Source organism: Dipodomys spectabilis, unplaced genomic scaffold, assembly GCF_019054845.1.
Source record: "Dipodomys spectabilis isolate Male_0828 unplaced genomic scaffold, ASM1905484v1 ptg000052l, whole genome shotgun sequence".
NCBI lineage: Eukaryota > Metazoa > Chordata > Mammalia > Rodentia > Heteromyidae > Dipodomys > Dipodomys spectabilis.
This window is the reverse complement of record NW_024870729.1, coordinates 1,239,389-1,264,469: the sequence shown is the minus strand read 5'-3', so window position 1 is coordinate 1,264,469 and position 25,081 is coordinate 1,239,389. Positions and strand designations below refer to the sequence as shown.

The window sequence follows — 25,081 nt, the reverse complement described above, 5'->3', positions numbered from 1 at the left end:
TTCTAATTGGGAGAGGGGAAGAAAAATAACAAAATGCTTAAATAAGGATACAGGTTGACCCATTGTAACAGATGTACAAGACACTATGTTGAAAACAAGCTACAACTTTGTGGGGGGAGGAGTTGGGGAGGTGGGGAGGGAAGGGATGGTAGAGGAAAAACAAAGAAGAGGCAACAATGCTCAATAGGAAATGTACTCATTACCTCACTCATGTAACTCTAACCCCTCTGTAGAGTATTTTTACAATAAAAAAAAAAAAAAAACATACAAAAAACCCCAGAAACTTCCAGCACTACCTCTTCTTAATTTTGGATGATAGTTTCTAATTAGAAAGTTCAATATCTTAAAAAAAGAGTACGGGGGAGGGGGGAAGGGGAGGAAGGAGGAGGATTGGGATTGGGGGGGAGGGGGGAGGCTGGGAAGGGATGTGAAGGGTAAACCAAAGGAGGAGGCTGCAATGCTTGGTAAGAAATGTACGCATTATCCTGCCCATGTAATTGTAACCCCTCTGTACAGTATGTTCACAAATAAAATTAAATTAAATTAAAAAAAAAAGAGTACCAAGAAAAGTGGGTCTTTACATGTACAAGACTGAAATTAGATTTCTCTAACCCTATGCTAAAATCAATTCAAAGTAGATCAAATCTCTTAATGTAAAACCTGAAATTTTGACACTGCCATAGGAAAATACTGGAATATACAGGTATAGGCAATAACTTCCTGAATTCAACTCCAGTAGTTCAGCAAATAAGAGCTAGGACTGACAAATTGGATGGCCATAAAACTACAACTAGCTTCTGTACAGCAAAGGAAACAGTCACTACACTGAAGAAATGGCCCACAGAATAGGAGAAAATCTCTGACCACTATATTTCATGATGGATTAATAACTAGAATACACAGCGTGCTCAGAAAACTAAAGACCTAAAGAATAAACAACCCAATTGGGTAAATTTGCAAATAAGCTGAACAAAAACAAAAGTACAAATTGTCAATAAACATACAAAGAAATGTTCGACACTTCTGGCCATAAAAAAAATGTAAATCAAAACAACATTGAGACTTCATCTTACCATAGTCAGAATGGCTGTCATCAAACACACAATAAATGCTGTCAAGGGTATGGGAGAATAAAGGAAACTTTGTACACTGTAAATTAGTGTAGCCACCATGGAAAACAGTATAGAGGCTCCTCAAAAAGCAAAAAATGAAATTCCATTTGATGACATGACTTTTCTGCAAATATCTGAAAGTCAAGGTGGGAACACCTGCACACTCATATTTATTTCACGTTTACTCACAATACTCAGGCTATAGAAGGGCTTAGATAACCTGCATGTGACAAACAGATACAAGTACGGTATATATACACAATATGTTATTCAAACACAAAGCAACATGAAATTAGGTTATTTAAAGGAAAATTGAAGGAGTTGGAAATCATGTTGAGCTAAGTAAGTCATGTTCAGAAGGACAAAAACTACATTTTCTCTCATATGTGGGAATCTAGTAGTAAAAAATTTTATAGGGGCTGGGAAGGTGGCTCAGTGGTAGAGTGCTTGCCTTGCATGCATGAGGCCCTGGGTTTGATTCCTCAGCACCACATAAGCAAAAAGAAAAAAGCCGGAAGCGGCTCAAGTGGTAGAGCGCTAGCCTTGAGCTGACCAGCTGAGGGACAGTGCCCAGGCCCAGAGTTCAGGCCCCACGACTGGACCCAAAGAAATTATACACACAAATACATGATTATTACTAAAGAAATATTTGTGAGGGACCTGATGGAGTAGAGAGGATAAAAGAATGATGGAAGGTGAAAAATGTCAAAATAAATTGTGTCTGCCTATTAAAATGGCTTACAGAAACTCACTGAAAACATCTGAATAAGATGATTATTTAGAAAAGGAGCAATAGATGAGGTTAATCTGACTGAAGTAAGATATAGGAAACCTTTTGTACATTAATATACACTAAAGAAAATGAATGAAAAGAATGTGTAACAGGTTCTGTTGTGGATGAGTACTACTGGGAGGGGCAAACAGAGATGGTTGGAGTATTTTAAATGCATGTATGGAAACAGAAACATTGAACCTTTTGAAATTGTTTTAGGAGGGGAGGAGAATAAGGGAGAGGAATGAGTGAGGTCATTTGATCAGGTGGACTTGTAAGTATGTATGGTAATATTGTAGTGAAACCACCCTGTATAACCAAGATATGATAACAAAAACAATGCAAAAAAAGGAAAAGCAAAGATTCATCTAAAATAAAAGCATGCGTGGGGATCACAATGAAATCAATTATTATAACTGTAAAAATTAAGTCCAAAAGTGTAACTATTTTCCAAATTGCTGATAAAATAAAGCCATCCCTGAGAAGTCATGAACAATAGAAAACACATATACCAGATGAAAAAAGGGGGTGCATTTGCAGGGGGCAAGAGAATGCTATAGGTCTCCCTATGCAGGAGGGGCAAGAGGGTCAGACTAGGAGAGGAGCCTAGAGGGTTGACTTCCTGACACAAATAAGGAAAAGCAATATTTATTTCCTGTTGTCTTCCTTTGCATTTGAATTATTTCTTTTAAACATATTGAGAAGAAAAAGTACAGCTTGGCCTTCTGAAAATTGTACCCAGAGAATATTTGTAATTTTATTCTGTATGAGGCAGCAAGATCCATTGAAATATTGTGGTATCAAAGGATCATCCAGGCCACATTTTGATAAGCTCTAGGACACTCAGAAATTCTGTGACTTCTGAATATTCATGTGCTCTTCCCCTTTGCATAGCAGGGCAATGGCTCTGGTGTATATTTCCATTGTACTCCTCAATCTGTATATTTTGACAAGTTCCCCACAAATGAGGATATTCACACAATTAAATGAGAATCCTGGTAAAATGAAAGCATCATTGCTGCTCATGACATTGCTTTATGTAGTCTTGGGTCCACATGCTACTCAAGTTTAACTCTGGAGCACCAATTCAATTTACTTGCTACTTTGGGATTCCTCTTTCTTGGCAAACCACTTTTTCCAATTATTCCATGCCACGACTACCAGAGTTGCCATAATGAGAGCCGGTAAACCGATGTATAAACCTAGGAGCCACTTCTTCTCAGCTTTTGGAGAAATTCCTTCCACTGTGACACCTAAATATAAAAGCACATTAAAAATTAAGCTGATTTTACTTTCAAACTACAATAATTTTTTTAAATACTCTTAATTTTTGATAGTCAAGAGATAAGGGAAAATTACTATGAAACTATGATACTTAAAACTGTACCTAACAATTTTCTTTCTAGGAACTTGGGAGACCAAGCTCTAAAAAGCTAAAGCACATTCTATGATACAGTAACTACCACAGAATCTCATTAAAATACTGTAAGTGGGCCCAAAGAACTCAATAATATGGAATGTGGGAAAATGTAATCAGAAGACTATTCAAATTTGCCTTGTTTCAAGAACTGGATTATCAAATCAACTTCACTCTAATATTGTGTCCAATTTCTAGTGAGTAGTATATTGTCTTTTGACTCTTGAGTTTGTGTGTATGTATATATTAACATATTTTTGTGTGTATGTGTTTATACATATATGTGCATGCACATATAGAACATGCTACTAAAAAGGGCATGAGAATAAAAATTTTGAAACTTGATTCCTAACCTGAATTCTTTCACTATGACTACAGGATACAAAAATGTAAGTTTGGTCCCTGAATTCCATGAAAAAATTTGGCCTACTTCACATTCCAGTGTCTAGACTAGCATGCATCACCCACTAAGAATGTCAATAAATATTTGTGAACTCAGTACATACATATATGATAGAAACTAAAGCCATAATGAATAAAGAGAATGTTGTTTCCTAAGCAGCAATTTACAAATTGCTTTCGTTGGAACTACAAACTCTTTCAAAAGTACATTATTATCTTCTATTTGATTTCTTATATAATAGAAACATACTAATAGTACTAGACCCAGAATAAATATTTGTTTGAAGCTGAAATTTCAGAATTCATCATATAGGTCAAGTAGCAGGTTGAAAATATTCTGAGGGAGACTATCAGGGATATGTCAGATTTAATCATGCTTGATTTTTTTTTCCTGTTCAGTCATGGAGCTTGAAATTGGGGCCTGGGTGCTTTCTCTTAGCTCTTTTGCTCAAAGTGACCACTCTACTACTATAAGCCACATTGCTACTTCCGGTTTTCTGGTGGTTAATTGGAGATAGAGAGTTTCACCAACTTTCCTGCCCCTGCTGGCTTCGAACTGTGATCCTCAGAGCTTAGCCTTCAGAGTAGCTAGGATTACAAGCACCCGGCTAATCATGACATTTTTAACAGAAACAAGTTTATAGAAAAAAGATTTTGAAGGGATATGTGGTTCACATAATTTGAGAGAAATGTAGCTTAGTTCTCTTTTTAAAATCATAAATAATAGTAGTCTTTTTTTCAAGTGTCAAAAACCGACTTTATTTTACTGAAAATAAGCAATTTCAGAATTTCATTGAACAGGTATCTAAACACATAGGTACTTGCCCCCTTTCCCAGTCCATACGGAAGATCTCTTGTTAGGTGATCTGCAGTCTGGCGGGTAGAAGCCTTCCTTACATTTACATATATTTTCAGAAGTAGTACACACCTAGGATTGATTTTTAAAGTATTTTTATGTTGAAAGTGAAATTATGAGAAAGCATTCTGGTTACTTTATATTTTAATGAGTATGATTTTATTTATGTGATTTAATTAGGAAGATAAACTCATAAAATAAACACTTGGTATTTTAGACTAAAACACGCAGAAGAAAGAATGAAATACGGAGAGAGAGAGAGAGAGAGAGAGAGAGAGAGAGAGAGAGAAAACAAGAAGGAAGAGAAAAAGAAAGTAAGGAGAGAGGGAAAGAGGGACAAGCTATAAAGAGAGGTTCAAAAAAAGAGAGCACCTTCAAATGTTTATGAGAAATTTTTGTATGCAATTTAATATAATGCCAACAACTTAAATTCTTTTTTTTTTAATTGTGGAAATACCATACAGAGGGGTAACAATTACATGGGCAAGATAATCAGTACATTTCTTTTGTGGGGGGATTTCCAGTCATGGGGCCTGAACTCTGGGCCTGGGCGCTGTCCCTCAGCTCTTCAGCTCAAGGCTAGCGCTCTACCACTTGAGCCACAGCGCCACTTCCAGCTTTTTTTTCTGCTTATGTGGTGCTGAGGAATCGTACCCAGGGCCTCATGCATGCAAGGCAAGCACTCTACCACTGAGCCACCTTCCCAGGCCATGAGTATGTTTCTTATCAAGCACTGTTGCCTCCTCCTTTGTTTCCCCTTCAAATCCCTTCTCATACTCCCCCAGCTCCCCTACCTGATCCTCCCCCCACCACCAAAGTTGTAAAGTTCGTTTTTGACATAACGATTTGTACATCTCATTGTTGCAATGGGTCCACCTGTATTCTAATCCTTCTAATACCACTTCCCACAGTGAAGTTGTGTGCGTCTCCTGCCATCTGTGTGTTTAGTGACTTGTCTACTTTTCCTTCCTCTGATTGGCTGTCAAAACACTTATTAGCATAGCATTGCCCTTCACCAGAGCTCAATTTGAATTTTTATCAGAAGCTTATTGTAATCCAAGGGGTACCAGATACTTAGCTTTGTTACAACATTTAAAAAATCAGGGCTTGAGTCAGGAGGAAGATGGCAGAGGAGAATCTGGTGGCTAAACAAATGGAGAAAAAACGCCCTTTATGGTGAAAGCTTTGGAGAAACTAGGAATCCATGGAACACTCCTCAATATAATAAAGGCTGTGTATGAAAAACCTACAGCCAGCATTATACTTCATGGCAAAAAGTTAAAGTCATTTCCTCTAATTTCAGGAATGAGACAAGGATGTTGGCTCTCTTCAATCCTCTTCAATTTAGTATTAGAATGCCTAGCTAGAGCAATAAGACAAAATGAAAACATAAAGGGGATCCAAATAAATGAACTAAAACTCTCCCTCTTTGCAGATGATATGATCTTGTATTTGAAGCAACCTATCGACTCTACTCCCAAGTTACTCGAACTGATTTGAAACTTTGGCAAAGTAGCAGAATATAAAATTGACCCTCAAAAATCCATGGCTTTTCTGTATGCCAACAATGAGAAGAGTGTGGCTGAAATCAGGAAAGCAACTCCTTTTGTAATAGCCCACAAAAAATAAAATAGCTAGGAGTTAACGAAAGAAGGGAAGGACCTTTATGATGAAAACTTTAAAAACCTGAAAAAGGAAATTAAAGCAGAACTAAACAAGTGGAAAAACCTCCCCTGCTCCAGGATTAGGAGGATTAACATCGTGAAAATGGCAATACTGCTATCTACAAATTCAATGTGATACCTGTCAATATCCCAACCTCATTCTTCAAGAAAATAGAAGAAGCAATCCAAAACTTCATATAAAACAATAAAAGACCCCAAATAGCAACACCAATCCTTAGCAGAAAGAACAGTGCTGGGAAAATATCAATACCAAATTTTAAACTCTACTACAAAGGCATAGTAATCAAAACAGCTTGGTACTGACACAAGATCAGACCTGAGGACCAATGGAATAGAATTGAAGACCCAGAAATGAACCCACACACTATAGCCACCTAATCTTCGATAAGGAAGTAAAAAAGAATAGAATGGAAGAAAGACAACCTCTTCAGTAAATGGTGTTGGCAAAATTGGTTCAACACCTATAAAAAAAAAAAAAAAAAAAAAAACTAAAGCTAGATCCTTATATATCACCCTGCACCAGAATCAACTCCAAATGGATCAAAGACCTTGAAGTCAAAGCAGACACCCTGAAGACATTACAGGAAGGAACAGGAGAAACTCTAGGGCTCCTTGGCACAGGCTGAAATTTTCTTAATAAAGAACCAGAAACACAGCAAATCAAAGAAAGGATGGACAAATGGGATTGCATGAAGCTGCACAGCTTCTGCATGGCAAAGGACATAGGTAGAAAGATCAATAGAAAGCCCACGGATTGGGAGAAGATCTTCACTAGCCATACAACAGACAACGTCTCTGCCCTTCTCCCCCTTCTCCGCAAAAAAAGTAGACAGATTGTGACCTAAACACAGGTTTTACTCACCTTATTGCAAAAAATAACCAGTGCTAAAAGGGACTAGAATCACAGCTTGACAACAAAGCACTGGTCTAACAAGTGTAAGGATCTGAGCTCAAATACCAATATTAGAACATCAATGAGAAAGCATAGCAATGTCTATGTTCTTCCTTGTATCTAAATATCAGTGTAAGAACAACTGATGATAAATTTGGAACTTAGAAACAAAGTTGACAATGAAAAAATACAAATGGAAATCTTAGAAATAAAAAAATAACTGTGTATTATCAATCGATGAGATTGAGCTGAAGACAGGACATCAGGGATTGGCAATCTGCTTGTTATTCCATTAATCAACAAAGGAAAAAAACATAACTTTCAAGAATTTCAGGACAAACCTATGAATTCAAGGTGTAGAAGGAGCTGAGATACAACCAAAGTCATCAAAAACCTATTCAGTAAAACTGCAGCAGAAATCTCCCCAAATCTAAACAAAGAAATGGATAGGTAGGAAGCATTTACAACCTTACATACATATGGCCAATCAAGAACTTCTTCATGTTATAGTTAAAATGTAAATACAACAGGAAAAAAGAAAAATATGAAATGCTGCAAGAAAGAGGCACTATCTCACTGCCAAAGACAATGTATCATAAAAAGTCAATTTCTCAGCAGAAATCCTAAAATTCAAGAAATCCTAAAATTTCAAGTCCTGAAAGAAAATGTCCACCTATCAAGATTTCTATTTCCAAAAGTTATCTTTTAAAAGTTTAAAAGACATTAAAAACCTTTAATATAACCACAAACTTAAGACATTCAGGACTATTAAAATATACCACTGTGTTATTTAAGGGAATCCTACACACAGATTAGAAAGCAAGACATGCAAAGCCATGAAAGCTTGGGGAAAATACATTAACAAATGAGAATCAGGAAAGAATTAAACATGTTCAACTCAGTTATCCGGGAGCCTCCTATGATGCATACGGGAGAAAGAGAAGAACAAATATTACTGGAATCAACAAATGACAGGTATCAGACTATAATTCTCAATAATAACCCTAAATTCAAATGACCATAGCTGCCCAATTAAAATATTTTAGGAGCAGTGAAAATACTTGGCAAGATATTAGAACAGTAGATACATGCCATTAAGTATGTCAAAATCCATAGATTGTCCAATACCAAGTGAATTCCAGTAATGTGTGACTATATCTAACACCAATTTTAACAAATGTAACACTTTTGGTGTGTAATGTTGATATTATGAGAGGTTGTGTAAAAATTAATAGAAGAGAACTACGTAACATCCTTGAACTTTCAATTTTTCTGTGAATCTAAACCTTAAAAAAAATCTTTAAAATGGGAGAAAATCAATCCCTTCATGTATACTATGAACACTAAAATCTTCCTTTTGTGAGCAGGTTTATGTGTTTAGGCATTTAGCACTTTGGGAAAGTGTTCAACAGAAGAAATTTTCAAAATGTTAGTCATCTTCAAATTTAACCCAAAGTGTGGTTTAACACTAATTTTTAGTAGTTGAGTTTGTTTACTCAATTTAGCTTCAATGTGTCTGGAACATTGAAAGAAGTTAGTGGACAATGGTAAATAAATTAGTACTGTTTAAAAAAACTATCCAAGAAAGTTGTGCTTCAAGACATCATTCTTTTTCTTTTTTTAATTTTATTTTATTGTAAAGATGCTGTACAGAGGGGTTACAGTTACATGAGTAAGATAATCAGTACATTTCTTGTCTAGCATTGTTACTCCCTCCTTTTTTTGTTCTTCCACTATCCCTTCCCTCCTCCACCCCTGCAATCCTTTACAACCTGAAGTTGTAAAGTTCATTTCCAATATACTGTCTTGGGGGTATCATTGTTGCAATGGGTCATCCTGTGTCCTTGTTTCAGTGTTTTGTTATTCCCCTTCTCCTCCCCAAATTGGACAAATGTATATACAAGATGTATGTACAAATGTATATACAAGATACCAGTATCCAGTATAGTGACAACAAGAGATATACCATAGGGGGAAGAACATACAAAGGAAACAAAACAATCTCGTAGTAGATTACTTACTCCATTTCCATTGCATCTTTGCGCACAAGTTTCTGCTTGGACCTTCAATCCTCGTGCTTCTACACATACAAAATTTACACATATCTAAAGAAAGACACATGCAACAAGTTTCTAGTTTGGAGGGTGGTAATCATGTCATTACAATTAGCGATTACATGTCACAACATCACAACTCAATGCTACCAATTTCATTCTAAGTGTTACTTTTGTGGTATTTCTGAATTTTGATGAGAGGTGTTTATTTACATTTAACATATTTTTAAATTTCTCTTGAAAATTTTTTTTTCTTAACCAGTGTGATACTTATGAATCTGGAGATTAATTGCTAAATCCTTGGTGATGGACTGTGGGTGGTAATGAGGACAATTTAAGACTCATCAACTGTAATAATTACTACTCTTGTATGAGCTGTATGTAGTGGAAGTAGGTCAAGAAAAATGGGAGAATACTCTATACATCCATTGCATCCACTAAAATGTAAAGTCTATTAAACTAAATAATTTCAAAGAGAGATTCAGAACAGGAAATTGGATTGCAATGAGTTTGATAATAGTAAAACAAGTCATAATCAAAAAACTACTTTGTTTTATTAAAATACCATAAAATGAAGCCAGCTTATTCCTGAGAACACAGTGAAAACAATACTTTGTACTTACTGAATATATAAATATTTTTCATAGAAAGAAAATGAATTTTTATCCTTATGGTATAGATTCAGTTTTTGTAAAATATGAGCTGTTATTCAAGTCATCTAAATCTTTAATAATATAGTTATGAACGTGTAATGGGAATGTATGTTATTTTATTATGAGATGTTGACAAAACCCAGAAATAATTTTTTCATTTCAAAGTATGGTAATTGGAAAATTAAGGATTTATTCTCAACTTTGTTACCTATAGAATAAAATCGCAACTTTAGTAAGCTATGGCTTTCTCACATGAGTATAATAGTACTTTTCATTTAAAAAGAAGACAAAATTGCATCTAAGTTTGTTTCCAGGTTAAAAACTAGATAATGAATGTAAAAACTATAGGTTAAAAACTAGATAATAATTGTAAAATTTTCTTAAATAATGTATGCAAAACCCTTTAACAAGGAAGTGGCAGATAACAGAATTTGACTCTATGCATCTATTGTTACAGCATATGCTTTATACTTTAAGTTACTTGTAAGCATAGATATGGTAAGGAATTCTGTGAAACTAAATTTATTCCCAGGTTTTGGTTTGTTTCAGATAACATAATAATAGAATTAATACTAATAGCTAAATTAGGCAGGAATAGTGGTTTATGCCTGTAATCCTACCTACTCAGAAGGCAGAGATTGGAAAGATCACAGTTTGAGGCTAGCCTGGGCAAAAAGTTAGTAACCCCCTATCTCAACAAATAAGTGAGGCACATGAGTTCCCACTTGCAATCCCAGCTACCCAGGAGTCCTAGACAGGAGGATCATCATCCAAGGCTGAGCCAGGCAAAAATGTAAGACTTTAGTTTTAAAATTAAGTAAATTAAAAGTGGTTGGAACGTGGCTCAGGAGATGGAGCGCATGCTGAGGCCCTGAGTTCACATCTCAATACTTAAAGTCAAATTATAGTCATCCCTTACTCTGTACTATCCCTTACATTGTGACCTCACTTAATCTTCACAGCTGTAAGTGCTTCTATGGTCCCAAATTTACAAACACAATTGAAACACTATTAAGTAACTAGACACTTTAGGTAACTTGCAAAAAGGTCAAACAATTAAGAGCTGAAGATTTATTCCAAGTACCCTGCTCTCACTGCAGAAATTATATTACTGAGTGGAAGCAAAGTGTGTTTCTATGCTATTTAGAAGTCCACAGATGCCTCTCTCCTTCTCACTCTACCCTTCAAATATGTGGAGTCCCTACCTAGAACACGGAAACTCTTGCTATCAGTTAAACCGCGATTTCTTCTAAATTCTTAACGCTACACAGGAAAACCAGAAAATTAAAATTTGATCTTCAATGAAAAATATTGATTGAAGGAAAACTAGTTTTCAGAAATTAATTGTCACTTACCCTTCCATCATCACATATAGGGCCACTTCGGAGTAGGAGAGGATCCCTTTCATTAGAAGTTGCTGAAAAGTCTGCAGTTATACAGATAGTATCTCGCACATAAGCATAAACCACAGCAGTGGCATTGTTAGTAGGAATGAAGGGTTTTCGGCTGCCGTAAGCACAAATTAATCTGCCACATATAAGATTCCTGCAAGCAGAATAACACCACATGATTGACAAGCATTATTAGGAATGCTTTGAATTTGTTTTCATTGACAAAAATCAACTTCTCTCCATTTATGGTAATATACTTAGGGAAATGTAATACGTTTAACATTCAAGTTAAAACATAAATTATATAATCCACTGATCTAAGTTGTCTTTCAATAGTACTAATAGACTTTTATTCATTTTGTGAGTTGTGTGTTTACTGCCACAACACTATGTCTCCCCAAAAGACAGAATGATGAATGAGTTTGTTACCTGTACCCTTAAGCATCTCATAGTCTGATATTAAATATGATACACATCTTTTTTCCTTGCAGAAAATTAGATAAGCATATATTCTAACAGCACTTATGAAATTTTTCATAAGGGAATATGCTATATATGAGCCAAATGTTACAAATGAGTAAGCTTTCAACAGGAAGAGGGAGGGATTTCTAAACAGAAGGTATAGCATATGCAAATGTAGGCAGCCTAAAACTGTGTTAATCAAACTACAAATTCCAGGAACACATGAGTCAACTTCATTAACTCATAGTTAGCCTGATATCTGACACATAGTGGAATATTGATAACTATTTTGTTTAAACAAAATTGTGACCAAAATGGTGAAAGGGGTGACATGGATCGAGATTCACTACATTCACATACTGCTTTGTTGAATTGAAACTCCTTTGTACAACTACTTAAAGATCAAAATAAAAATAAATAATAACCAAAATATCAAAGAGAGAGCCATTTCAATGCAGGAGAAACTGAACTTAGGCAACAAAGTGGGAGGGAACACCATTCTCTAGGCAAGAATGATTAAATTTGAAGAAAAAGTTCAGTGGTTATTATAACTTTATTTTAGATTGTAGTTAAAGCTTAATGATCAACCACATACAAACAAAATTAAATGCTTGCAGGGTGCTGATGACTCACTACCCACTCAGGAAACTAATATTTGAGATTACAGTTCAAAGCCATCCCAGGCAAAACAGATCAGTGAGATTCATCTCCAATTAACCACAAGACAGAAGGGAAGATAAAGAGTAAAAGAGAAAGTGCAAGGAAGGAAGGAAGGAAGGAAGGAAGGAAGGAAGGAAGGAAAGAAGGAAGGGAGGAAGGAAGGAAGGAAGGAAGGAAGGAAGGAAGGAAGGAAGGAAGGAAGGAAGGAAGGAAGGAAGGAAGGAAGGAAGGAAGGAAGGAAGGAAACCCCATTGGAAGAAAGTGGCTCAAGTGGAGGGGGGGGGCGGGGAAAACCTGAGTTCAACCCCCAGGAAAAGCACAAAAAAGTTAAGTACTGGATCAAATTTGATCTACATATATAAGAAACATAAGAAAGATGTCAGGACAAAAGATTTGGGGTTGACAGATGCTCCTCAGTAGATGAATGATCAAGAAAATGTGGAATTCTATGCCTCCATCAGAAAGAATGACATTACCCCATTTGTTAGGAAATGGAAAGACTTGGAAAAAATTATATTAAGTGAAGTAAGCCAGGCCCAAAGAAACATAGCTCCCCTGGTTTCCCTTATTTGCAATAACTAGTATATGTCTGAGACAAGCAGAAAAATCAGATAAGTTGATGTTAGGTGAAATGAACCCTAAGATATGTATTCAAATGTTTTTTTTTCTTTCATGCATTTGTTTCTAACGCATTTATAAGATTATTTCTTTTTTGCTTTGTATGTCCCTCCCCCACAGTATAACCCCTGCTTTCACTGTATTTGATGTCAGTATAATTTGTGGAGGGGAAGGGGAAAAACAAGTCGTTTAAATAGGGATATAGGTGGACCCGTTGCAACAATGAGAACTACAAGTTGTCATGTCGAAAACGAACTTTACAACTTTGGGGGGGGAGGGTTGGGTGGGGGAGGGGAGAGGCTGGGAAGGGATGGGAAGGGGAAACAAAGGAGGAGGCTACAATGCTTGTTAAGAAATGTACTCACTTTCTTGCCCATCTAATTGTAACCCCTCTGTACAGTATTTTCACAATAAAAAATAAATAAATTTAAAAAAAAAAAAGATTTGGGGTTGAGATTTCCTCATATGAAAATGTGATCTTTGAAACCATTGTCATGAATAGCAAATAATAAAGAAAAGATATTAAAGGACACTTTTAGAACATAATACAAAAGTCAATTTATTTTTATAGCATACCTCCATCCACAGTATGCGAATCTTCCCCTAAGATCCCTACCGCAGTTGCCAAACCTATCTGTTTGACTTTGTATTTCTTCATAGCAAGAAAATGGACCATTTGTTGAACCTGTTAGGGTGAGAAACATGTTTGGATAAGGACGTGTTTTTTCACTCTGTCACCATCACCCATCATGTCTTCTTTGCCTTTCTCAGATCCAGCCAAACTCACATTTTTTCCTAGTGATGTAAGGAAAGAGAAAGACATGAAAAGCAAAGTTTGGAGATATTTCTCCACTCCTTACATTTTTATCACTCATTTCAATTGCACAAATGCAACACATTTGTTATAGAAGGTTGAAGTTATAGAAGTTTAAAGTGTTAGAGGGCATTGTAAAAGAAAGCGACCTAGAGGTGATGTGGTATGGACATCATGTACCTGCACATGAGGCTTGGTCCTTGGTTGTTGGATAACATAACTAAAGGAGATTTGATCATGAGGGCTCTGACCTAGTCAGTGGCATTATTTGATGGCATTATTTAGATTAAAAGCAAATCTGAAATCCCAGATTAGGAATGTCAATGTACAGCTTGAATACCAAAAGATTATCTGGAGAAAATCAGAAAATGAATCATTGGCTTGGGAAGGTAATGTGAAAGAATGTTTGGAGCTGAGAATGGCTCAAGCCTGTAATCCTAGCTGCTTGGGATGCAGAGATCAGGGGAGCATGGTTGGAGGCCAGAGTGAGCATAAAAGTTCATGGAAAAACTCCATCTCAACCAATGCATTGGAGTGGTGGTACACGTCTGTTATTCCAGCTGCTAAAGAAGTACAATGGCTGGCACAGTGGCAACTTCCTCTCATCCAAGTGACCCAGGGAAACACAAGGAGAAGGATTGTATGCCAGGTGAGCCCAGGAATACAGTGAAAAATCTGTCTCAAAAATAACCATGACAGCCGGGAAAAGATGATTGAAAAGCAACTGGAGACACATGGAGCCACAAGAAATAGGTAAAAGTTACCCGAGATGACAGTAAAAAGTCAAGAAATGACTATGGAAGTCTAAATGATGCAGGACAATTTATCTCTGAAAGAAAACAAACTAGGAGAGAGTATCATTGGGCAGGACTGCTGCAGATATGCTCCTGCGACCATGATAAGGTGCTCTGCCTGTCCCTCTTCTTTTTTCCCTTTTTCTTCTTTTCTGTGGCAAAAGCCACCCACAAAGACCACTCATCAAACATAATATTGGAATACAGAGCCTGGTATAGGTCGGCAAGCCTTACACAGGCCACCTGGATAAGGTGATCTGTTGATCAGCTTCTGATCAGTGTCTGTGCCCCACTGGCCAAGTTGGGGAAACACAGGCAAGGAAGTTAGTTAGGAGGTGAGCCAGTTCCAACCCAGAGATCTGTCACTCTGCCTAAGGAGTATGAGTCCCCTAAGTGAGTCAGTTAGACTCACACTGAACATCCATCCCTATAGCCAGTGTTACCTTCTGAATGCTGCTGTCAGGCAAGCCTAACACAAGATACAGATACATCTGAGTCTTGAGAAAACTTGTCACTGGTCTGACTAAAGATTCCACCTATGACCTTAACAGTTTGGGGTAGGTGTAGACATTTAGGTGAGATATTTAGGTCCCAAATCCCAAGACAAAAGGTGGTAGCCAAGAAGTTGCTGGCTATAACAGACTTTGGGGAAAGCAGAGCCTGTATCTCATCCACTTTATATTCCCCAAGAAAACATTAAATTGTTGTCCTAGGTATAAAAGAAAATGCTGGAAACAGCACCACATGTGGCTCTAGTGGTAGAGTACTGGCCTTGAGCAAAAGAAGCTCATGGACAGCACCCAGACCCATGAGTTCAAGCCCCAGAAAAAAGAAAAGAAGAGAAGAGAAGAGAAAAGGAAAGGAAAGGAAAGGAAAGGTAGAGAGAAAGAGATAGAAACTCACTTCAATTTTAAGACAGTTATGGGTATAAAAGAAAATGGATGATAAAGGATATTATTTACAAATGGAAACCAAAAGAAAGCAATGGAAAGCTATATCCAATAAAAGAGAATTTAAGTTAAACGTTATAAAACAAGACCAAAAAATGTCATTATGTATAACAATAATGAGGTCAATACAGCAAACAGCCACTATTTCACTTGGCAGTAAAATGTTTTACTACTTGTTCAGTTTTGATGTTTACTGTTAATCTGTGCATGTTATCCATGTATTTATGATTGAGTTTTTGTACATTGCATGCTTCTAAGAATTTGGTTATTTCTTTAGCATTTTCCAATTTGGTAGAGATAATTGTGAATTTAAAAAAACCTTAGGACCTTTTGTGTTTCCGTTGTATATATTACAATGCATCCATCTCCTTGCCCTAGTTTTATTTATTTGAGTTTGTGTTTTAGGTTTTTTCCTCAATCTAGCTTTGACTTAGTCTAGTTTGATAACGTCATCTTTTCAAATAAACAATTCCTATTCATTTTTCTATTATTTTTCTAGTGTCTAGTTTGATAGCATCATCTTTTCAAATAAACAATTCCTATTCAATTTTCTATTATTTTTCTGGTGTCTATTTCTGCTCTTACCTTTATTACTTCATTCTATCTGAATTTTGGGCTTCTCTTGTTATTCCTTTCCTAGCTCCTTGAAGTGTAATGTTAGGTTATTTGAGATCTTGTTTCTGAGTATGAATTTATTACTATAAGTTTCCATCTAAACACTGTTTAGTATTTCCAGTTAAGTGTAGGTGTTGGGTGCATGTTTTCCTTTGTCTCAATGTACTCCACATTTTCTCTTTTACTTTTTCTTTAATTCCATAGGTTTAGGAGCATGGTGTTTAGTTTCTGTGTATCTGTGAATTTTCAGAAATTATTGGTTTCACATCTCTCCCTAAACCTAATAATTTCTGGTTTACCAAATTCTTCTTTGCGGTTTGTAGCCCATTAATATATAGTTGTTTGATGTTGAATAGATGTATCTGTTGAACTAGATTGTATCTGCAGACTATTGACTGTGCCAATGCAGACTTTGATTGATGCTTGCCTTAAAATAGTGTTCTAGCACAAAACTGGTGTTATTTTCATCCCAAATGGGCTGAGTAAGCCGGAAAAACACAAGAAAAATGGCAAGTCTGGGTATCTCAACTCCCACTCATCAGGGGACAGAACAGATAATGAATAATCCAGAGGAGAGTTCCCAAACAGCTCTACAAACACTGCTGGCAAACATGATGAATGAAAAGATTGAAAACATACAAAAGACACTGTATGAGTGTGATAGGGAGAGAGAGGAGGCAAACAAAAGGTCAATGCAGGAAAAGATTGAAAACCTACAAAGGACTCTGTATGAGCATGATAGGGAGAGAGAGGAGGCAATCCAAAGATTTATACAGGAATATCATGAGCGTGAGGAAGCTACTCAAAAACTGATATAGGATTTGCATGAGCAGCTTGAGAATACTCAAAGAGAAAGGCAGGAATGGCATGAGCAGGCTGAGAACACTCAAAGAGAACTACAGGACTGGCATGAACGTGAGGAAGCTAAGCAAAGAGTAATACAGGAATTGAGAGAGCAGGATGAGAATACACAAAGATCACTAAAGGAATTCATGGAATCCATTAATAAATCGCTGAAGGAAGTCAGGGAGACCACAAAGGGAATGCTGAATAGAACCCAACAGAAGGAATGGGAGTCCAAGGAAACCATAACAAATCAACTAAGTGATTTGAGAATAAACACTGAACACCAAATTAAGGAAGTTCATACAAGATCTAAAACAAAGCTTCAACAAAGAATTTGAAGCCATCAAAGCTGACCAATCAGAAGGAAAAGAAATAAAAAACAAAGTAGAAAGTCTTGGCAGCAGGTTAGACCATGCAGAAGATCGAATCTCAGGGATTGAAGACAGCCTAGATATTATAGAGAAAGAACATACAACCATCCAAGACAAGTCCAAGAAATATGATAGATCTTTCCAACACTTGGAAGACACCATCAGAAGGTCTAATCTAAGGATAATGGTTGTAGAGGAGTACATAGAGAAAGAAGTTAATGGTCTAGGAAATTTGTTTAACAGGATCCTAGCAGAGAACTTCCCAAACATGCAAAAAGATAAGCCTATTCAGATACAAGAAGCTTTTAGAACTCCAAATAGACCGGAAGAGAATAGGACATCCCACCGTCACATTATAATCCACACAGGATCAATTCAGACAAGGAAAAGATTCTTAAAGCTGTCAAGGAGAAAAGATTAAAGGGAAACCAATTAGAATCACCTCAGATTTCTCAGCAGAGACAATCAAAGCCCTAAAACAAACAAATGCCCTAAAAACAAACAACTATCAACCAAGAATACTGTACCCAGCTAAACTATCCTTCATAACTGAAGGCCAAATAAAAACCTTCCATAGCAAAGAAAAATTGAAACAATACATCTCCACCAAACCAGCCCTACAAAAGATTCTTAAAGATGTCCTACACATAGAAAACCAACAAGACCGCAATAAAGGCCAAGAAACTGCACCCAAACTGAGAATCCAAGAACCATAGGAAGAACCCAGTTTTCACAGCCCCCAAGAAGTTGGATAACATGGCAGGAACTCCCAAATACCTTTCAGTCCTATCTCTCAACATGAACGGACTTAATTCTACAATTAAGTGACATAGACTGTCTAGTTGGGTTAAAAAGCAAGATCCTTCTATCTGCCGCCTTCAGGAGTCACATCTTGCCCATAAAAACAAACACATTTTCAATGTTAAAGGCTGGAACAAAATCTACCAAGCAAATGGCTCTCATAAACAGGCGGGAGTTGCAATCCAGAGACAAGTTTATAGCTCTGAGTTCCTACATCAACAAATTGGAGAGATCTCAAACCAACAATTTAATGAGACACCTGAACCTCCTGGAAAAAGAGCAGCAAGATAAACCCCAATCCAGTAGATGGAAAGAAATAATTAAAATTAAATCAGAATTGAATGAATTAGAATCCAAAAAAACTATAGAAAGAATCAACAAAGAGTTGGTTCTTCGAAAAAATTAACAAAATTGACAGACCTTTAGCAAATCTTATCAGAAAAAGAAGAGAATACACCCAAATAAATAAACTCAAGAGATGAGAATGGAAACATCACCACAGAAACAACCAAGATTCAGAACATTATAAGGGAATACTTCTCAAAACTTTATGCTAATAAGTTTGAGAACTTGGCAGAAATGGACCTCTTCCTAGCAAATATTGACATGCCAAAACTAAACCAAGATGAGTTAAACCATCTTAACAGGCCCATATCAACCATTGAAATAGAAACAGCAATAAGAGACCTCCCATCTAAGTAAAGCCCAGGACCAGATGGATTTACAGCAGAATTCTACAGTGCCTTCAAAGCAGAGCTCACACCAATACTCCTCCAACTCTTCAATGAAATTGAAAGAGAAAGTTCACTACCGAACACATTCTATGAAGCCATCATAACCATCATCCGAAAACCAGGCAGGGACTCATCAAAGAAAGAGAACTAGAGACCCATTTCTTTGATGAACATTGATGCAAAACTTCTCAACAAAATTTTGGCCAATCGACTTCAACAATTCATCCAAAAAATCATACACCACGATCAAACAGGATTCATTTCAGGGATGCAAAGCTGGTTCAATATACGCAAATCAATTAATATAATTCATCACATCAACAGGAGCAAGGATAAGAACCACATGGTTATCTCAATAGATGCAGAAAAAGCATTCGACAAGATCCAGCACCCCTTTATGATGAAGGTTTTGGAAAAATTAGGAATCCATGGAACATTCCTCAATATAATAAAGGCTGTATATGACAAACCTACAACCAGCATTATACTTAATGGTGGAAAACTAAAGCCATTTCCTCTTAACTCAGGAACAAGACAAGGATGTCCACTCTCTCCACTTCTCTTCAATCTAGTATTAGAATGCCTAGCTACAGCAATAAGACAAGGTGCAAACATAAAGGGGATCCTAGGGAAAGAAGAAATAAAACTCTCCCTCTTTGCAGATGACATGATCTTGTATTTAAAGTATCCCATAGACTCCACTCCCAAATTACTCAAGCTGATGCAAAACTTTGGCAAAGTAGCAGGGTATAAAATTAACATCCCCAAATCAATGGCTTTTCTGTATGCCAACAATGAGAAAAGTGTGGCTGAAATTAGGAAAGCAGCTCCATTTGTAATAGCTCCACAAAAACAAAATACCTAGCAATTAACTTAACCAAAGAAGTGTAGGACCTCTATGATGAAAACTTTAAAAACTTGAAAAAGGAAATCAAAACAGAATTTAGAAAATGGCAAAAACTCCCATGCTCCTGGATTGGAAAGATTAACACCGTGAAAATGGCAATACTTCCCAAGGCTATCTACAAATTCAATTCGATACCTATCAAAATTCCAACCTCATTCTTCAAGGAAATAGAAGAGGCAATCCAAAAATTCATATGGAACAATAAAAGACCCCGAATAGTAAAAACGCTCCTCAACGGAAAGAACAGTGCTGGAGGAATATCAATACCAAATTTCAAACTCTACTATAAAGCCATAGTAATCAAAACAGCTTGGTACTGGCACAAGAACAGAACTCAGGACCAATGGAATAGAATTGAAAACCCAGAAATGAACCTACAGACCTATAGCCACCTAATCTTCGATAAGGGAGCTAAAAAAATATAATGGAAGAAAGACAGCTTCTTCAGTAAATGGTGCTGGCAAAACTGGTTAACTACTTGTAGAAAACTAAAGCTAGATCCTTCAACTCCAAATGGATCAAAGACCTCGGAGTCAAAGCAGATACTCTGAAAACATTGCAAGATGGAATAGGAGAAACCCTAGGTCTCCTTGGCACAGGTCGAAATTTTCTTAATAGAGACCCAGAAACACAACAAATCAAAGAAAGGTTGGAAAAATGGGATTGCATGTAATTGCAAAGCTTCTGCATGGCAAAAGACATAGCTAGCAAGATCAGTAGAAAGCCCATGGATTGGGAGAAGATCTTCACTAGCCATACAATGGACAAGGCTCTCATATCTAAAATATACTTGAAACTCAAAAAACTAAATCCCCCAACAACTAATCCTCAAAGAAACAACTGCCCAATAAATAAGTGGGCTAAAGACTTAAAGAGAAACTTCTCTGAAGAAGAAAGAAGGATGGCCAATAGACACATGAAGAAATACTCAACCTCTCTAGCTATAAAAGAAATTCAAGTGAAAACAACATTAAGATACCACCTTATCCCAGTTAGAATGGCAAAAATCAAGAACTCCAATAACAATAGATGCTGGAGGGGATGTGGCCAGAACGGAACCTTACTTCATTGTTGGTGGGAGTGTAAACTTGTTCAACCACTTTGGAAAGTAGTATGGAGGTTCCTCAAAAGAGTCCACATAGAGCTCCCTATGACCCAGCAATCCCACATTTGGGCATTTACCCAAATGTTTACAAACAAGACCACACTAAAGCTACCAGCACGATTATGTTTATAGCAGCATTATTTACTATAGCTAAGATATGGAACCAACCCAGATGCCCCTCAGTAGATAAATGGATCAAGAAAATGTGGTATGTATTCACAATGGAATTCTATGCCTCCATCAGGAAGAATGACATTGCCCCATTTGTTAGGAAATGGAAAGACTTGGAAAAAATTATATTAAGTGAAGTAAGCCAAGCCCAAAGAAACATAGGTCTCATGGTTTCCCTTATTTCCAATAGTTAGTATATGTATGAATCAAGCAGAAAAGGTCAGATAAGGTGATGTTAGGAAAATAAACCCTAAGATATGTATTTAAATGTTTTTTTCCTTCATGCATTTGTTTCTAACGCATTTATAAGATTATTTCTTAGTTGCTTTGTATGTCCCTCCCCCACAGTATAAAACCTGCTTTCACTGTATTTGATGTTGGTATAATTTGTGGAGGAGAAGGGGAAAACCAAGTCGTTTAAGGATACAGGTGGACCCATTGCAACAATGAGAACTACAAGTTGTCATGTCGAAAACGAACTTTACAACTTTAGTGGGGGGAGGGGAGGATTGGGGGGGCGGGGGAGGCTGGGAAGGGATGTGAAGGAGGAAGCTGCAATGCTTGATAAGAAATGTACTCATTATCTTGCCCATGTAATTGTAACCCCTCTGTGCAGTATGTTCACAATAAAAAAATAAATAAATAATTTTTTTAAAAATAAAGACTCCACATAGAGGTCCCCTATGACCCAGCAATCCCACTTTTGGGCATTTACCCAAATGTTAACAAACATGACCATACTAAAGCTACCAGCATGACTATGTTTATTGCAGCATTATTTACTATAGCTAAGATATGGAACCAACCCAGATGCCCCTCAGTAGATGAATGGATCGAGAATATGTGGTATATATACACAATGGAATTCTATGCCTCCATCAGAAAGAATGACATTGCCCCATTTGTTAGAAAATGGAAAGACTTGGAAAAAATTATATTAAGTGAAGTAAGCCAGGCCCAAAGAAACATAGATCCCATGGTTTCCCTTATTTGCTATATCTAGTATATGTCTGAGTCAAGCAGAAAAGGTCAGATAAGGTGATGTTAGGAAAATGAACCCTAAGATATGTATTCAAATGTTTTTTTTCTTTCATGCGATTGTTTCTAACACATTTATAAGATTATTTCTTTGTTGCTTTGTATGTCCCTTCCCCACAGTATAACTTCTGCTTTCACTGTATTTGATGTCGGTATAATTTGTGGAGGGGAAGTGGAAAAACAAATTGTGTAAATAGGGATACAGGTGGACCCATTGCAACAATGAGATGTACAAGTCGTTATGTCGAAAACGAACTTTACAACTTTGGTGGGGGGCGGGGGGGCGGGGAAGATTGGGGGGTGGGGAAGATGGGAAGGGATGGGAAGGGGAAACAAAGGAGGAGGCTACAATGCTTGATAAGAAATGTACTCATTATCTTGCCCATGTAATTGTAACCCTCTGTGCAGTATTTTCACAATAAAGAAAATAAAATGAAATAAAAATATGATAAAGCTGATTTATAGATGGGTGGATGTAGATGGATGGATTGATGGATAAATAGACAGATAGACAGGTATATACACAGTGAAATAGTCTTCAGCCTTAGTAAAGAAGAAAATTCTACCATTTGTGACATAATGTATGAATCTGGAAAACATCCAAGTATGGAGACATAAAACCTATATGTAGAATCTAACATTCAAAAAGTAGAATAATGATTTTTGGAGATTGGAGAAGCAAGGTGGGGGAAATGGAAGATGCTCGTCAAGATGTTCAAACTAGCAGTTTTCAAATTGAACAAGTTCAGAAGATCTGAACTACAACAGTGATTGTAGTAGATAATAATACATAGAAAACTTGAAGTTTCCTGACAGGATAGCTCTTGACATTTTTAACTTCATTTTTAATGTTTTTATTGTAAAGACACTGTACAGAGGGGTTACAGTTACATGTGTAAGGTACTAAATACATTTCCTATTGAGCATTGTTACCCCCTCCTTTGTTTTTCCTCTACCATCCCTTCCCTCCACACCTCCCCAACTCCTCTTTCCCCTCCCATGTTGTAAAGTTCATTTTCAACACAGTGTCTTGTATATCTTATTGTTATATTTGGTCAACTTGTATCCTTGTTTCAACAATTTGTTATTTCCCTTCCCCTCCTCAAACTAGAAAAATGTATATGCAAGATGTAGGGCACCTGAATCAAACACAGTGAAAACAGGGGTTATACCAGGGGGGAAGAACATACAAAAGAAACAGAAAAATTACATAGAATATTAAAAACAACAACAAAGAAAAACCCCTTGTATCCATATCTTGGGGTTCATTTCACTTAGCATCATCTTATATGGTCATATGTACATAGATTTTGACCTTTTCTGCTTGTTAAAACATTTTTTTTTAAAAACCAGGCACCAGTGGCTCACACCTGTTATCCTAACTATTCAGGAGGCTGAGATTTGAGGATCATGGTTTGAAGCTAGCCCTGGCAGGAAAGTCTGTGAGAGTCTTATCTCCAATTAACCACAGACAACAACAAAAAGCAAACTGAAAGTAGAGCTGTGGCTCAAGAGGTAGAGCACCATCCTTGAGCAAATAAAGTTAGAGGAGAGTGCCCAGGCACCAAGTTCAAGTCCCAGTACTGGCACATACACAAACAAAAAAAATATTTATGAGAAATGGCAACTGTAAAAAAAAGATGTGTATATTAATTAGATTGTGATAAATATAATGTAACAGAACATCAAGCCCTACTCCTAAAACCATATAATTTCTCTCAATTTTACTTCAATGAAGAGGGGAGAAAATAATGTAGTTAATAAACAATGTACATAATCATGTAACATTTGCTCTTGTTCTGGTAATATTCATAGTACACTGATGCTCAACCATTTATATATAGCAAAAAAAAATTTCTAAAAAAACTTACCTGTTCCAAAAACGCTCTCACATCGTTGATCAAGATCATGGCAAATTCCATCATGACAAAAATACTTATCCCCATTGCACATGTTCCCATTGAGTACATGTATATCAGGCGGACAGAACCCTGAGCTTCCATTACACTTCTCTGGTATGTCGCAATCAGGATGCCTGACAGGTCTACACTCAGTAGACTCTGCTGCAAACTAATGGGAATTAAAATACAGAAAAACAGAACATTGCATTTAACAGGGTTGTATTTATCAATGTTTATTTCACAATTGTGGTTATGTGTAGTTTTGATTCAAGCTGGTGGTAGTGCCTTGGGTCTCATCTCTGTATGTGGGAGCACACAGATAGGGGGACCAAGATCTGAAGCAAGCCTCCGGAAAAATTGAGACTGTATTTGAAAAACAACTAAAGCAAAACAGAACTGCTTTAGTTGTCACAGACTGCCTCCCTAAGAAGCAGAAAGCCCTGCATTCAAACCCCAGTACTGCGCTGACACAAAAAGTGTAGACTTGACATAAGTACAAGAAAAAGCATAACAAAAATCAGATACGATAAAAGCAAAGTTCTGTATTTTAAGCACAAAGGAGGAAAGATCCATTTTAGCTTTGAAAAAAATATTCCCTTAGGGAGAAAATATCTTAATCAAGTCAATTCCGAAACTCAAACTATCCTTTCTATGTATGGGATACCTCCCAGGTCTGTGATGGACGATATGCAGCATAAATAACTTACGGAAAGAGAGCGAGGAGCAGAGCCAAGACTACAACAGAAGCAATGTAACTATGAAGCTGCTTAAAAAAGGGGCCCAACTTTGCTTTCCTGGATTATCTTAGAGCTAATTATGAGTTCTTTCCTATGCAGCATACTTTTGTCTGTGTGCCAGTCCTGGGGCCTGAACTCAGGGCCTGGATGCTGTCCCTGAGCTTTTTCTTCTCAAGACTAGCACTCTACCAATGGAGCCACAGCTCCACTTCCTGCTTTTTAGTAGTAAATTGAGGAATCCTGTGGCCTTTCCTGCCTGGGCCGGCTCTTTATCACAATCCTCAGATCTCAGCTTCCTGAGTAGCTAGGTAGTAGTTGAGTCA

At 36.8% G+C, this 25,081-nt stretch overlaps 1 protein-coding gene across 1 annotated transcript in view; it reads right to left on the bottom strand.

Moving 5' to 3' along the window:
• Adam32 (ADAM metallopeptidase domain 32) overlaps positions 1–25,081 on the bottom strand; it is a 98,736-nt gene that overhangs the window by 18,811 nt on the left and 54,844 nt on the right. Inside the window, exons 15-19 of the mRNA XM_042679454.1 lie at positions 23,992–24,190; positions 13,551–13,659; positions 11,199–11,388; positions 9,154–9,241; positions 2,981–3,137 (exon numbers count right to left, since the gene is read on the bottom strand). Coding sequence (XP_042535388.1) covers positions 2,981–3,137; positions 9,154–9,241; positions 11,199–11,388; positions 13,551–13,659; positions 23,992–24,190 — 743 coding nt within the window. The remainder of the gene's footprint in view (positions 1–2,980; positions 3,138–9,153; positions 9,242–11,198; positions 11,389–13,550; positions 13,660–23,991; positions 24,191–25,081) is intronic.